Source organism: Komagataella phaffii, chromosome 1 (genome assembly GCF_000027005.1).
Source record: "Komagataella phaffii GS115 chromosome 1, complete sequence".
NCBI classification, from domain to species: Eukaryota; Fungi; Ascomycota; class Pichiomycetes; order Pichiales; family Pichiaceae; genus Komagataella; species Komagataella phaffii.
Window position 1 is genome coordinate 1,350,492 of NC_012963.1, and position 14,122 is coordinate 1,364,613.

The 14,122-nt window shown below is 40.6% G+C and overlaps 8 protein-coding genes across 8 annotated transcripts; 5 read left to right on the forward strand and 3 right to left on the reverse strand.

Moving 5' to 3' along the window:
- Positions 1-849: 849 nt before the first annotated feature.
- On the forward strand, positions 850-2,481 carry PAS_chr1-1_0430 (Phosphoribosylpyrophosphate amidotransferase; the record flags this gene model as incomplete). The annotated part of the gene is made up of 1 exon (XM_002490043.1): positions 850-2,481. The coding sequence occupies one exon, from the start codon at positions 850-852 to the stop codon at positions 2,479-2,481; it is 1,632 nt and encodes a 543-aa protein (XP_002490088.1).
- A 935-nt stretch (positions 2,482-3,416) lies between these two features.
- Positions 3,417-4,028, reverse strand: PAS_chr1-1_0431 (Hypothetical protein; the record flags this gene model as incomplete). The annotated part of the gene is made up of 1 exon (XM_002490044.1): positions 3,417-4,028. The coding sequence occupies one exon, from the start codon at positions 4,026-4,028 to the stop codon at positions 3,417-3,419; it is 612 nt and encodes a 203-aa protein (XP_002490089.1).
- Positions 4,029-4,209: 181 nt separating this feature from the next.
- Positions 4,210-5,406, forward strand: PAS_chr1-1_0432 (Acetohydroxyacid reductoisomerase; the record flags this gene model as incomplete). Its single annotated transcript, XM_002490045.1, has 1 exon — positions 4,210-5,406. The coding sequence occupies one exon, from the start codon at positions 4,210-4,212 to the stop codon at positions 5,404-5,406; it is 1,197 nt and encodes a 398-aa protein (XP_002490090.1).
- Positions 5,407-5,795: 389 nt separating this feature from the next.
- On the forward strand, positions 5,796-6,476 carry PAS_chr1-1_0433 (Mitochondrial peroxiredoxin (1-Cys Prx) with thioredoxin peroxidase activity; the record flags this gene model as incomplete). The annotated part of the gene is made up of 1 exon (XM_002490046.1): positions 5,796-6,476. One exon carries the CDS (start codon positions 5,796-5,798, stop codon positions 6,474-6,476), a length of 681 nt encoding a protein of 226 aa, XP_002490091.1.
- Positions 6,477-7,496: 1,020 nt separating this feature from the next.
- On the reverse strand, positions 7,497-8,744 carry PAS_chr1-1_0434 (Zinc finger protein involved in control of meiosis; the record flags this gene model as incomplete). Its single annotated transcript, XM_002490047.1, has 1 exon — positions 7,497-8,744. The coding sequence occupies one exon, from the start codon at positions 8,742-8,744 to the stop codon at positions 7,497-7,499; it is 1,248 nt and encodes a 415-aa protein (XP_002490092.1).
- Positions 8,745-9,952: 1,208 nt separating this feature from the next.
- Positions 9,953-11,647, forward strand: PAS_chr1-1_0435 (uncharacterized protein; the record flags this gene model as incomplete). Its single annotated transcript, XM_002490048.1, has 1 exon — positions 9,953-11,647. One exon carries the CDS (start codon positions 9,953-9,955, stop codon positions 11,645-11,647), a length of 1,695 nt encoding a protein of 564 aa, XP_002490093.1.
- A 177-nt stretch (positions 11,648-11,824) lies between these two features.
- On the reverse strand, positions 11,825-12,808 carry PAS_chr1-1_0436 (5-phospho-ribosyl-1(alpha)-pyrophosphate synthetase, synthesizes PRPP; the record flags this gene model as incomplete). Its single annotated transcript, XM_002490049.1, has 1 exon — positions 11,825-12,808. One exon carries the CDS (start codon positions 12,806-12,808, stop codon positions 11,825-11,827), a length of 984 nt encoding a protein of 327 aa, XP_002490094.1.
- Positions 12,809-13,309: 501 nt separating this feature from the next.
- On the forward strand, positions 13,310-14,053 carry PAS_chr1-1_0437 (Ubiquitin-conjugating enzyme involved in ER-associated protein degradation; the record flags this gene model as incomplete). Its single annotated transcript, XM_002490050.1, has 1 exon — positions 13,310-14,053. The coding sequence occupies one exon, from the start codon at positions 13,310-13,312 to the stop codon at positions 14,051-14,053; it is 744 nt and encodes a 247-aa protein (XP_002490095.1).
- Positions 14,054-14,122: the final 69 nt, after the last annotated feature.

Here is a 14,122-nt window from a genome sequence, read left to right on the forward strand (position 1 = left end):
AGCTGACAATGTCTATTAGTCTACGCGTCTAGAGTACCAGCAAATGATTTCTTTACCCTCTTCGTATTAGAAGCTTGCTCCAAATTATTACTAGCTGTGAACTGTTGAGACACCAGGTCCACATAGGAGTTCGACTGGTTAGGATGCCAAGAGTGGGTCGCTGAACACTGCATGAGATTTTTTAGCAAGAACCAAATCAGAATAAAAAGAAAAGATAGCGGCCTCGAAGAAACATTGTATGAAATAGATTGCTTCAAAAGATTGATTGGAGGCAGCAGCTAACAATGCTAAATACTAATGGCTTGGAATGGATTTGTGGGTTACGGTCTCAGTCAATGTCCAACTAATCATGCCGTAGAAGTATTACTGATGCGATAACCTGCATTAAGTTGCGATTCTATAAACTGGCTTGGGCACGTGCTAGGTAGGAGTCTGAGAACAGTACCACGATTGATGGTAAGCCTAAGAATAATGAATGACTCAAGACCGGCGACGATTCCAAACTGAATTTCAGCGAGCTATCAGGCAAATTTAAATTTTGTACGAGGGCAAATGCTTTTATGTTCCACCTCCGATTGCGCCTGATTTCTTGACTAGAATATAAAGTTCTTTTTTTGATGTTTCTTAGAAAAAATAAAAGTTAATCAACTGGCCTACACGATCACAAGTTGTGTATAGTCTTTTCTTTAAACTGATCGTAGACCAGACCACCACAGCGTAGCCAAATGTTATTTATTCATTAATCGAAAAAGTTTTGGTTCAGGCGCGACAAGGTAGTAAGAAAAAAATTACTGCATGAATTGATTCTTCACTTGGTACTTGATTCATTGAACAATATAAACACAGATAATGTGTGGGATTCTTGGAATTGTATTGGCTGATCAGTCAGAAGATGTTGCAGCTGAATTGTTAGATGGAGCCATGTTTTTGCAACATAGGGGACAAGATGCCGCAGGTATTGTGACCTGTGCAGGAGGACGTTTTTATCAATGCAAAGGTAATGGAATGGCCAAGGACGTACTTACGGAGCAACGTATGAAAGGGCTGGTAGGTAATATGGGAATTGCGCAGCTAAGATATCCGACTGCTGGTTCTAGTGCCATGAGCGAAGCGCAGCCGTTTTATGTTAACAGTCCATACGGAATTGCACTTTCTCATAATGGTAATCTTGTGAATGGACGTAATCTCCGCCAGAAATTAGATGATGTTCTTCATCGCCATATAAATACAGATAGTGATAGCGAGTTACTGTTGAACATTTTTGCTGCTGAGTTGGCTCAGTACGACAAGAAAAGAGTTAACTCAGAAGACATTTTCAAGGCCCTCGTTGGTGTCTACAGAGAATGTCGTGGAGCTTATGCTTGTGTCAGTATGTTGGCCGGCTATGGTATTATTGGATTTCGTGATCCTCATGGTATCAGACCTTTAGTCGTCGGAGAACGTGTGAGAGTGTCCCAAACTCCCGGTGACACTCACTTGCAATGCGATTATATGCTTGCCTCTGAGAGTGTAGTTTTAAAGGCTCATGGATTTCACAACTTTAGGGATATTTTACCAGGTGAAGCTGTTATTATCACAAAGAGAGGGCCTCCGGAGTTTTGTCAAATTGTTCCTGCGAAAGCCTACACTCCGGATATTTTTGAATACGTTTATTTTGCTAGACCTGATTCGATTATGGATGGAATATCTGTCTACCGAAGCCGTTTGGCAATGGGGCGCAAACTAGCCCAGAAAATCACCTCTCGTTTTACCAGTCAGTCCTTAAACGTAGTTAGAGAAATTGATGTGGTGATACCTGTTCCAGATACATCTCGACCTTCAGCTCTGGAATGTGCCGTGACGCTTGGCATACCATTCAGAGAAGGTTTTGTCAAAAATCGTTATGTGGGCCGTACCTTCATTATGCCGAACCAGAAGGAAAGAACTTCGTCTGTGCGACGTAAATTAAACGCTATGTCTTCTGAGTTTGCTGGTCGTAACGTTTTGTTAATTGACGACTCGATCGTAAGAGGAACCACGTCCAAGGAAATCGTTAACATGGCAAGAGAAGCTGGCGCTAACAAAGTATACTTTGCATCATGCTCTCCAGTCATACGATACAATCATATATATGGCATTGACCTCGCAGATTCACGTGCTTTGGTGGGATTTGGTCGATCAGAAAGGGAGGTATCTGACTTGATAGGTGCTGACGATGTAATTTACCAGTCACTTGATGATTTGAAATCCTGTTGTGTTCAGGAGCCCGAACTCCCATCCGAGTTACCCTCAACTAGGATTGCATTCACCCAACCACCTCCGAAGATTAATGGATTTGAGGTGGGTGTATTCACCGGAGTTTATGTAACTGGAGAGGAAGATCATTATCTCAAGGAGTTAGAACAGGTAAGAGCTAAAAATGAGCGATCACGTATTAATGGCTGTGGTATAGACGTTAAAGCGGAGACTGATATTTCTTTGTTTAATAGAGGGGAGAGTTGAAAATTAGTAAAGAGCATATCAGTTGCAAATCTCATACTTACATCTGTCCAATTCGTCAATCATGCAACTAGTGTGTCTAACCGCTAATGTGCAACCAAATCCAATTAATGGAAGAATAAAGTCTTCCGTAAATTGGTTTGCTTCGCAAATCTCTCGATATATGAGGTATTAAAGAAAGTAAGAATATGAAATCGTAACTGGTAATAGATGGATGTATCTAGAATCAACCAACTAATAAGACAAACATTGTTTGCAGCGCTATCATGTCTTTTACAGTAAGTCTTTTCTGTCAAGTGGATAAACGGGTCAAAAATTATAATGATGTACGTACGTTCGCCTTCGCACCATAAACGACGAGGCCTAATTTTTACTATATAATAACAAAAGTTAAGACAGTAATACCCTGTCGCTTTACATCAGACAAAATCATGTTGTTGAGTAGTCAGTCATTGATTCATGAGTTCATTTCTAAATACTTGAAATCCAATATGAACTACCTCACAATTTAAAAAGGAAGATAATCAATCCTATTATTCGCTGGCCACCGTAATGCCATATTCGGATCAGATGAAAACGAAGCATAGGTTGAATATAAGCAATCTAACTTCGTTCAGCATTTGCTCTGAAAAATACACCAAAAAAACATGCGATTTAGATTGTGATGCTGCTCTTGACCCTGCCCTATGTTTCAAACTACGGATCACTTTCTTAAAAAAGCCGGGCTGCATATTTCCAGATAATCATGACGCATCCACCTCGTTACAATGTACCTAAACTAAAAGACAACGACAGCCCCCTTGGTTGTGCAGATCATCATCTCCTATCAAACAGCACACAAAAAACTGGGTAATAAGTTTAGAACGAGTTACAAAATGTCTTCCTCCTTTTGCAATTCTAATCTACGCGGAATCTGTCACCCTCTTAGGTTTATTCTCTTACAGTACTTCCCCTAGAATCCCGACAAGAGCTAAACAAAAACTTAGGCCAGAAAGCAAAGTTCCCTTAGCATATAATTTACCTAGCTTTGTTAGGCTATTTCGAACTTGATTCCGTTCAATCGCCCACTCCACTTCATCTTCGACATTATCTTCCATCAATTCTCCTTCTACAGAAACATAGGCTGACCCATCTAAAGAAGATCTTTCAGTAATGTCTTGTTTCTTTTGTTGCAGTGGTGAGCCATTTTGACTTCGTGAAAGTTTCTTTAGAATAGTTGTTTCCAGAGGCCAAACATTCCACCCGTAGTAAAGTGCAAGCGTAGGAAGACCAAGACTGGCATAAATCAGGTATAAGTGTCGAGCACTGGCAGGTGATCTTCTGAAAGTTTCTACTAGCAGATAAGATCCAGTAGTCATGCATATGGCAACAATGTACCGTGTGGATCTAAGAACGCGTCCTACTAACCTTCGCATTCGTTGGTCCAGTTTGTTGTTATCGATCAACGTGACAAGGTTGTCGATTCCGCGTAAGCATGCATACCCAAGGACGCCTGTTGCAATTCCAAGTGAGCCAGTTCCAACAATCTTTGTAATATTAGAGCACTTCATTGTGTTGCGCTTGAAAGTAAAATGCGAACAAATTAAGAGATAATCTCGAAACCGCGACTTCAAACGCCAATATGATGTGCGGCACACAATAAGCGTTCATATCCGCTGGGTGACTTTCTCGCTTTAAAAAATTATCCGAAAAAATTTTCTTCCCTTCTCTTCCAAATATCGTCTCCACAAAATGTCCGTAAGAAATGCCACTTTTCGTTTAAGCCGTGCTGCTATTGCTAAGAGAACTTTGGTCAGAATTGCTTCTCAAGCCTCATTAAGACCAACGACACTGAATTCTGCCACTGGAGTCGCTCGTTCGCAGTTGACTTTTAGTCGTGGTGTGAAAACCATTAATTTTGGTGGTGTCGAAGAAGTTGTCCACGAGAGATCTGATTGGCCAAGAGAGAAACTGCTAGAGTATTTCAAGAATGACACTTTAGCTTTAATTGGCTACGGATCTCAGGGTTATGGTCAAGGATTAAATCTAAGAGATAATGGTCTCAATGTTATTATTGGTGTCCGAAAGAACGGCGCTTCTTGGAAGGCTGCTATTGAGGATGGCTGGGTTCCTGGTGAAAACCTTTTTGATGTCACTGAAGCTATAAAAAAGGGTTCTATCATCATGAATCTTTTGTCTGACGCCGCCCAATCTGAGACTTGGTCTACCGTCAAACCCTTATTGACTGAAGGTAAAACTTTATACTTTTCTCACGGATTTTCTCCAGTTTTCTCAAACCTTACCCATGTAGAGCCACCTTCCAACATTGACGTTATTTTAGCTGCTCCTAAAGGTTCAGGTAGAACTGTTCGTTCCCTTTTTAAAGAGGGACGTGGAATCAACTCTTCCTATGCTGTTTGGAACGACGTCACCGGAAAAGCTGAAGAAAAAGCCATTGCTTTGGCTGTAGCAGTCGGATCTGGATACGTTTATCAGACCACATTTGAGCGTGAAGTTAACTCCGACTTGTACGGTGAGAGAGGTTGTTTAATGGGAGGTATCCATGGTATGTTTTTGGCACAATACGAGGTTCTAAGAGAGAATGGACATACGCCATCAGAAGCTTTCAACGAAACCGTCGAAGAGGCTACTCAGTCTTTGTATCCCTTGGTTGGAAAGTATGGTATGGATTACATGTATGATGCCTGCTCCACTACTGCTCGTAGAGGTGCGTTAGACTGGTATCCAATTTTCAAGGATGCCCTCAAGCCAGTGTTCGAAGATCTTTACAATTCAGTAAAGACAGGTAAGGAAACTCAACGTTCTCTTGACTTCAATTCACAACCTGATTATAGGGAGAAACTTGAAAAAGAACTGGAAATTATCCGTAATATGGAGATTTGGAAGGTTGGAAAGGAAGTCCGCAAACTACGTCCAGAAAACAACTGAGTTAACCGGCTTGTTTGATTAATGCCATAAGTTAACTGTCCACAGAAGGGACAAGAGAGATACTGTGTATCTATGTAGAAAGCATAATGAGACCTATGTCTTGTGAATAGACTGGGTAACAAATTTTTGACCTGTAGAGTGTGTGAGGTGGCAAGAGTATGAAACTAGTAGATTGGGTTCTTCTTCGATAACCATCTTGCGCTGCTGGCGCAGGGATTTGTCACAATACAATCTGATGTACTGTGTAACCCGGGGACTGAATTTGTCGTCAAAAAGATATCTGTTTCCATCAGGTCACGTGAAAGTGTACCATCTCTATTTGACCTTTTCAGGTATATAACTGTCTGGTTCTCCCACCATTGTCCGTAAGTTTTTAATCGTAACTTGCAATGTCAATTCCAAAACCAGAAGGTTCTACACTCAGATTGGGTTCTACAGCTCCTGATTTCAAGGCCGAAACCTCTCGTGGACCAATCTCTTTCCATGACTTCATTGGAGATTCCTGGGTAGTGTTGTTCTCACATCCTGATGATTTTACCCCTGTCTGCACAACAGAACTGGGAGCTTTCGCTAAACTGCAACCAGAGTTTGAGAAGCGGGGCGTGAAACTGATTGGCTTGTCTGCCAATACTACTGATTCTCATCAAGCGTGGATCAAGGATATTGATGAAGTAACTGGCTCACATCTGACTTTTCCCATTATTGCCGATCCAGAGCGCAAGATCGCTTTGGCGTATGACATGATTGATTTTCAAGATGCCTCTAATGTGGATGATAAAGGAGTACAATTCACTATTCGTTCCGTCTTCATTATTGATCCAAAAAAGAAGGTCAGGTTGATCCTGTCTTATCCTGCCTCTACTGGTCGTAACACTGCTGAAGTTCTTAGAGTCATTGACTCATTACAGACTGGAGATAGAAACCGTGTAACCACCCCTATTAATTGGGTTCCTGGTGACGACGTTATCGTTCATCCATCAGTAACTAATGAGGAAGCAAAAAGTCTGTTTCCACAGTTTCGTGTGATTAAACCTTACTTGAGACTTACTCCATTGGATCCTTCCAAATGAAGTTTTCGTAGATAGTGAGTGTAATTAACATGTTGATTTGGTATCAACTAACGTATCATACTTGGTTTGATCTTATGGCTTTTAATTTTTGATGCTCTGGACCAAGGGTGAAGGTCTGAATTCGAGTAGTCCACATTAGTCTTTGAACGCTTTGGGCGTTGGTCACACATTGGAAGTGGAAGGATGAATGATTAGACTGAAAGGCTTTTCAGATTGCGTAGAATCCATTTCTCTTACTTGTCGACTAAAAAGAAAAGAACTTCACCGTATATTCGGTGTCTACCTGGAAATCACTCTCTAACCTTCATTTATGGTACGAGTTCAATCCAACCATAAGTCAATCCTAGTCTACTTCACATAGAGCAACGAAGAACTGTCTCCTAATTATTTACTTATTCGTACACTATTTGTCTTTGCCTATCAGTGTGGTGTTTTCTTTGTCTGATTCAGGGCTAATCATACATAACTACACAACAAAACAAAATATCAACACACTAGTTATAGTCTATCGTAACAACAACTCACAGTCGATTGATTTGTAGACCTTTGTGGTAGTCGTAAAATCGACTCCTGCTTACTGTTGGACTGTTTCATTTTTATGGAAGCACATGGCCCTACATTCTCCTCACCTAAAAACCAATCTCCTCTTACAACATTCTCCCGTGTTGTAATTGGTGCCACGCCACATTTAGAGTATGCTTGTTGCCTTGGCACGGAGCTAAAGTCAAACTCGATATGTTGCTGCAGTTAATATTTACTGTCGTTCCACCTGTTACTACGGACCCGCCGTGGTTAGGAAGCGCTGACCGACAATCGGAAACATGGTTGCATTATTGTTGACAAGATTCATGCATATGCCTGCATGAAGAAGACATTCTCTTCATTCGTCTAGTCTACTACTGTCTTCTTTCTAGTGTTTCTGATGATTTTGTGCTTAAACCTCAAATGCTCTGATAATAGTCACCTTTGAATACTAATTAATCAACATTATCTTGGTTAATGGCTGGATTCGCTCGTCATTCAATCACGTCCTGGTCGTCCCGGTCGGCCTGCTCTTATTCTTTTGTTGAAGCGACTGTTAATATTATCATGAACCAGTTTTTGATGCCTGAGGAGTGAATCCTTCCGGGCAAAGTACTTGTTGCAGTTACTTTGCTGGCACTGAAACTTCTTTTCCTTACTGCGAGCAACTTCAATTTTTGTTCCTGAATGCTGAGAGTAGTAATGACGTTTGAACTCCGCCAGTCTTGGTAAGCCAATGACGGACCATACGCAAGTGTCGTAAGTACACCGATACCGTCGCTCCAGCTGAAATTTGTCAATGTGAGCGGCAAATAGCATTAGATTCGAAAAATACTGCGCACAGTGGGAGCATTTATAGGATCCCTTTTTTGTTTCAAGAAGTTTAGACGCAAAAACCGGATTCTTTTTGAGCTGTTCAACAAGAGAAAGAGTAGGTTCGCATGACTGACCCAAGTAGGCAATATCACCCGAATATTCGTCAACCTTTCTTTGTGTTGACCCATTAACTGACGTATTGCCTACAGACGATGAAACACTTGAACTTTGCTTTTTAAATATAACTGGTGAGATGGTTTGAGGCAGATGTGGATATGAGAAGCTGGACCCATAGGCTGATTCAGGTAAAGGTTTGGAGTTATCTAAAGGATCCAGGGATGTGTCGTACATTGTACATGTAATGGGCTCATCTGCGATACCCTGGATTATTTCATACTGATAATTGCGATACTGGTGAATCCGAGAGTTTGGGGCATGAACAAAATCTAAAGCGTGCTCGTCTGCAAAAGTGGAAACATCTGGAGGTAGTGAAGCAGGAGGTGAGGTTCTAAGTGATTTCAAGGAAACTGAAGTTGTTCGACATGGTGACTTTTTCCTCACTTCTCCATTCTCATTGTAAACATTTCCAGCTTCGTCTGTGGAATAATCAAATGACATTGGACCTAGAGAAGAATGATTGTGGCTTGTGTGAGAACTTGCGCCAGTTGTATCATTGTTTGTTTCTGTATGTCCAACCAACGTCATTGCATCTGTTCCAAAATCTCCGGTGTCCTCAGAATAAAAAATCGATGGAAAACTAACACCATCTTGCAAAGGGAACAGTTCAATCAATTCTTCTCCTGGAATAGTCGGTATTCCTATCGATCCTCCACCAGCTGCTAAGGCAGATGATGAAGATGAAGACGTGTCCATGACCTCTGTGGCTGTGCCCTTAGTCCTAGGAACTACCTCAAGCAACATGTAATCCATGTCTAATGGAAAATCTGTATCCGTGTTATATATATATAGGATTTGTCTTTCAGCCTTCGAAGAGTCTTGCCGATCATTTGACTTAAGTATAACACCGACCCAAGACGCTTTGCCATTTTGATTGTGACAACCTGCATTCTTCCTACATATGCATGCATCCGACTTGAGACAGTATATTTTGATTGGCGTAATTATAAACTGAGCAGGTGGCCATACTAAATTCAATTCTAACGACGAAACTATTTTATATACCAGCCAATCCAAAGAAAATGTCAAAAAAATGTTACTCTTCTTTGAAGTGATACTAGAAATGTAGATCTTCCTTACTATAATGCCCACTAACCTAGCGGCCACTTTGTCGGATTCCGTTTTAAGACAAAATTTCGGATAACTTATCCAGTTCTAGATTACTGTACAAGGATGCATATGACTGGAAGTAGCATGCATCAAAATATCTAAATTGGGTGATAACCTCCTCCAATCGAGAAGTGGTTCCTGATTTCGAATGAAACCACGACCTACTAGAATAGTTAGTAAATTCAAGTGGTGCACGATCGTAATGGTAGGCAGCAGATCACCTGATAGTGAGAAAACGAGACGCCTCAATTTGAGGTTCGGATATATGCCAAATTATTGAATGAATAGGACTGATTCAAAGACCACTATGGGATAGCACTGGAATATACAAAAAGAATGCCATTCCCTGGAATCGAACCAAGGTTTCGTCGGCCACAACGACGTGTACTAACCACTATACTAGAATGGCTTATAACCGAATAGAATCTTAATTTACTATAAACAAACATTGTCCAATGGAATTGTAAACTAGATTTTTCCTAATTATGATCGCCAAATGTTGTACGTATTCTCCTCAGTTGCAGTTGCGATGTATTAGCTCCAAGACTCTCGGATCACAACAGTGTTAAGTCTTTCCACACTGTTTTGACTAAGAACCCAATTACAACAAGCCAAGAATGTGATTTTTTCCTATATGAACTCGAAGCCATCCGCGTGGTCTTGTTCTATTTTTGTGCCATGTTTCCAAAATCATGATAAGACTTTCGAAATTCATTTGTGTTCAGAGTAACCCAAGAAAGATTTTGAAGCGAGCGGTATGAATTTTCTCCCCTCGACTTAAATTTTTGGTTACTTAATCGAGTGAGAATGCTCTATTGAAACTCAGCATCCTATAGTTAAGATTCTTAAACATGTTCAAAAAGTTTCTTACTGGAGATAAGTCAAAGAAAAGTGGCATTTCGACAAAATGTAGACGAGACACTCTACACTCTCCTTCTGATATAGCCCTGACTGAAGATAGAGCAACCATTAGAGGCACCCCTACTCATCAATTTCAGCCCCCCGCCGAAGAGGATACAAGAAGTGAATACGCTGATGAATTTTCGAATCCTAATCATCCATTTGGAGATGGGAATGACAAAATTTTTGGTATGGAGAATTTTGGAAACACGTGTTATTGTAATAGTATTCTTCAATGCCTCTACTACACCTCCGATTTTAAAGAAAAAATGCTTGCCTATCCACACAAGAATCCCAAGTTAACTTCCAGAAAGAGAAAAAGTAAAATACTAGGAAGTAAGACACACAGCTTCATAGCATATTTGAATAATCAAACCCAAAGTGCCCAGAATGCGAATGCTGCATCTCAGACGTCGTCCAGTGATAATGGTTCATCATCTTCTAAGACTAAGTCATCATCACGTCGGACATCAATTTTTGGTCTGAAGAGGGAATCCACTGTTGTTGATGATCAATCTAGCCAAATTCAGTTGCAAGAATCGCAACACAGTGGCAACTCTTCTAATTCAACTGACGTATTTCACCAGGAGAACAACGGACTGCTGGTCAAGTATCCCAATTTCAAGAATATCAAATTTATCCCAGACATTGTAAACCAGCAAAATAATATTACCGTTGTCGGTGCGGTGTCAGATATTTCAGCAAATTCAGATCAGCGCAAGAAACAGGCCTTAGTGAATGGTCCCATTATACATCTTGATCAAAGTTTTCATGAGGAATACGGATTGAGGCTCTCCCTTTTTACCGTCATGAAAGACTTGTTTGAGTGTATGGCAGAGAACACTAGCAGCTACGGAGTTGTGTCTCCAGTCAAACTGATTGAAATATTGAAGAAAGAAAATGAACTTTTTCGATCATCAATGCATCAAGACGCTCATGAATTTCTTAACTTTGTCATAAACAGTATTACAGAAACGGAAGAAGGTTCTACCTTTCAAGGTATATTCGAAGGCTTACTTACTAGTGAGACTAAATGCCTCGCTTGCGAGACAATAAGTTCTCGGGATGAAAAGTTTCTAGATCTTTCAATTGATTTGACTAAAGATTCTTCAATAACCAATTGTTTGAAGAATTTTTCCCAAATGGAAATGCTCAATGGTAGCAATAAATTCTACTGTGACACATGTCATTCGCTGCAGGAAGCTGCCCGAACAGTGAATTTAAAGAAGTTGCCAAAAGTGTTAGCACTGCACCTGAAGAGGTTTAAGTACGAAGAAGCCCTACAACGGAATGTTAAGCTATTCCATCGAATCGCTTATACAAAAACATTAAGAGTTTTCAACACTACTGAAGACTCTGTTGAGCTGGACAAATTGTATGAACTATACGCAGTTATCGTTCACATAGGTGGAGGGCCTTATCATGGTCATTATGTTTCGCTTATAAAAACCCCCTTTTTTGGATGGCTGCTATTTGATGACGAGACTGTTGAAGCAATCAATGAAGACTACGTGTTGAGGTTCTTCGGTGATGGTGTCGGCTTGGCCACAGCATATGTATTGTTCTACCAAGAATTACAAGAAAAAAGCTACATAAACTTCTCTCTCTACGGTGATCATCCCAATGAGGCTGTTCATGGTGGGTAGCAGGACAGAAATAACTCGGAACACCCATCCAAACATTCTCATAACACAAGCCTAGTGATCAATTCAGTTATCTCGCCTTGACAAAGTGAAACTGGTGGTAAGACCAAACCCAAACACACGACTTTCAACTTCCAGTCGATAAATTGACCGAAGAACAAACTGAAAAGTCTTTTTGTATTATAAAGGCGCATTCTTGAACAAATAGCTAACGCTTTCACCATTGTGGAGCCTTCGAATGGCTTCGGCTAGAGTGCCACTAATATCAATGACATCAATCTTGCTGCTTTGCCTCCTGTTGGAGACCTGCGGCATGGAGTTAGTACAAGCTAGAGAATCTAAAGAAATTCCGGAGTTTATTCTCTCAATAGCGCTGTCGCTGAGGATACCATGTGTCACTATTGATACCACGCGGCGAGCTCCGCTATTCAACAATGTGTCCGCGGCCTTCACCAATGTACTACAAGTATCAGCTATGTCATCAACGAGAATACAAACTTTATCTGTAACGTCTCCAACCAAAACCATACGAGATACTTCATTAGCCCTTGCTCGTTCTTTGTGTATCAACGCGAAGTTGAGATCTAATTCATCCGCTAACGCAGCGGCTCTTTTAGCTCCTCCGGCATCAGGACTTACGATGATAGCTTCTTTCCAATCAATTATTCTTTCTCGAATATAACGAAGGACACTGGGTTCAGCATAAAGATTATCTACTGGAATATTGAAGAACCCCTGAATCTGCGAAGCATGCAGATCCATCGTGATTACGTGGTTGCAGCCAGCAGTGGTGAGAAGGTTAGCTATCAGTTTTGCAGTTATTGGAGCACGGCTCTTATCTTTCCTATCTTGACGAGCATAAGGAAAACTAGGAATTACAGCAGTAATCCGTCGAGCAGAGGCACTCTTGCACGCATGGATCATGATCAATAATTCCATTAGGAAATCATTTATTGCAGTTTCTCCGCATCCACTTTGAAGGATGTATACATCCTCGTCTCTGAGTGATTCGCCAATGCTAACAGCTGTTTCCATATTGGAGTATTGATATGCCTTGACATTGCTAACTTCAATCCCTAACCTCCTCGCTATCTGCTCACCTAAGTCTGGATGAGAGTTTCCGCACAGAAGTTTGATGCTGTTTTTCTTTTTTGTAACAGTCATTGAAACTTGTCGGGTCTATATCTATGGAGACTAATACGTTATGATGCTTACAATTTTAGTAAGTGCAAGAAAAAAGAAAAAAAAATCGAGACATTGTTTACTGGAGCATTAATTGATTTGGCAGAGGGCCATACCACTTATCGTTGGCTGAGGTGCGCTTTCTTACCTGTGCGGTTCCAGTAGTATAAGAGAAATCAGTTTTAGTCTTATTCTAAAGTTTGTCATTTCAATAGTCTCCAGCTAAATGCAGAGAAGGAAATAGTAAATCACTCTTTATTGATCCAACAACATTAAAATTTGTACAGTGTTATTTATTTTGCTTTGGAGGAAGCCGGCTTGACCGACAAACTTTTCACTATCCTGAATCCTGAGAAGATCCTCAGAACTTTTTTGATCTCTTAATACCCTATAATACAAATCTTTCGCGGGTCATGGTATGGACCACTAATCGACTATCCCGAAAAGAACACTTTTCGATTATTGTTCCTATTAAACACAATTATGGCTACGAAACAAGCTCATCGACGACTTACCAAAGAATATAAACTTATACAAGATAATTCTCCGCCATTTATTACCGCCCATCCTAGTGAATCAAATATTTTAGAATGGCATTATGTCATTGATGGTCCTCCTGACACCCCCTACAACAACGGCCAATATCATGGAGTTCTACTGTTTCCATCAGAATATCCATTCAAACCCCCCTCGATAAAAATGTGCACACCAAATGGACGCTTCCAAACTAATACCAAACTTTGTCTCTCTATGAGCGATTTCCACCCGGACTTATGGAATCCTGGATGGTCGGTTACAACTATACTCGTGGGATTACTGAGTTTTATGACAGGTTCCGATTCCACCACCGGATCTATAAGCACCAGTGACGCTGTGAAGGTAAACCTGGCAAAGGCCAGTAAGTTCTACAATGCTTGCCAAAATTCAGCATTTCAGGTTCAATTTCCAGCACTTGCCAAGCAAACAATTGACCAAATACACGAAGACAGGCTGAGAGAGATCGCCGATGTACGGAAGCTAGACTGTCCCACTGATACTGCTGAAGGTGCTATCAATATTGGAGAAATAGAAGATCCAGAAGATAAAGTGCGATACCAAATATGGAAAGAAAATGAATCCAAACGAGCAGACCAGAACGATAAATCGCCTGCATCAATCCTTTCAAAATTGCAGTACATATTGTTTTTTATATTTCTGGGTGCCATATTCAAGTATTATGTTCATTGATTGTTTTAAAATGTGACCTTTAGTCAAACTTTCATGAAAGAAAAGCGGCTAACTGGCTAAAGTTTATGG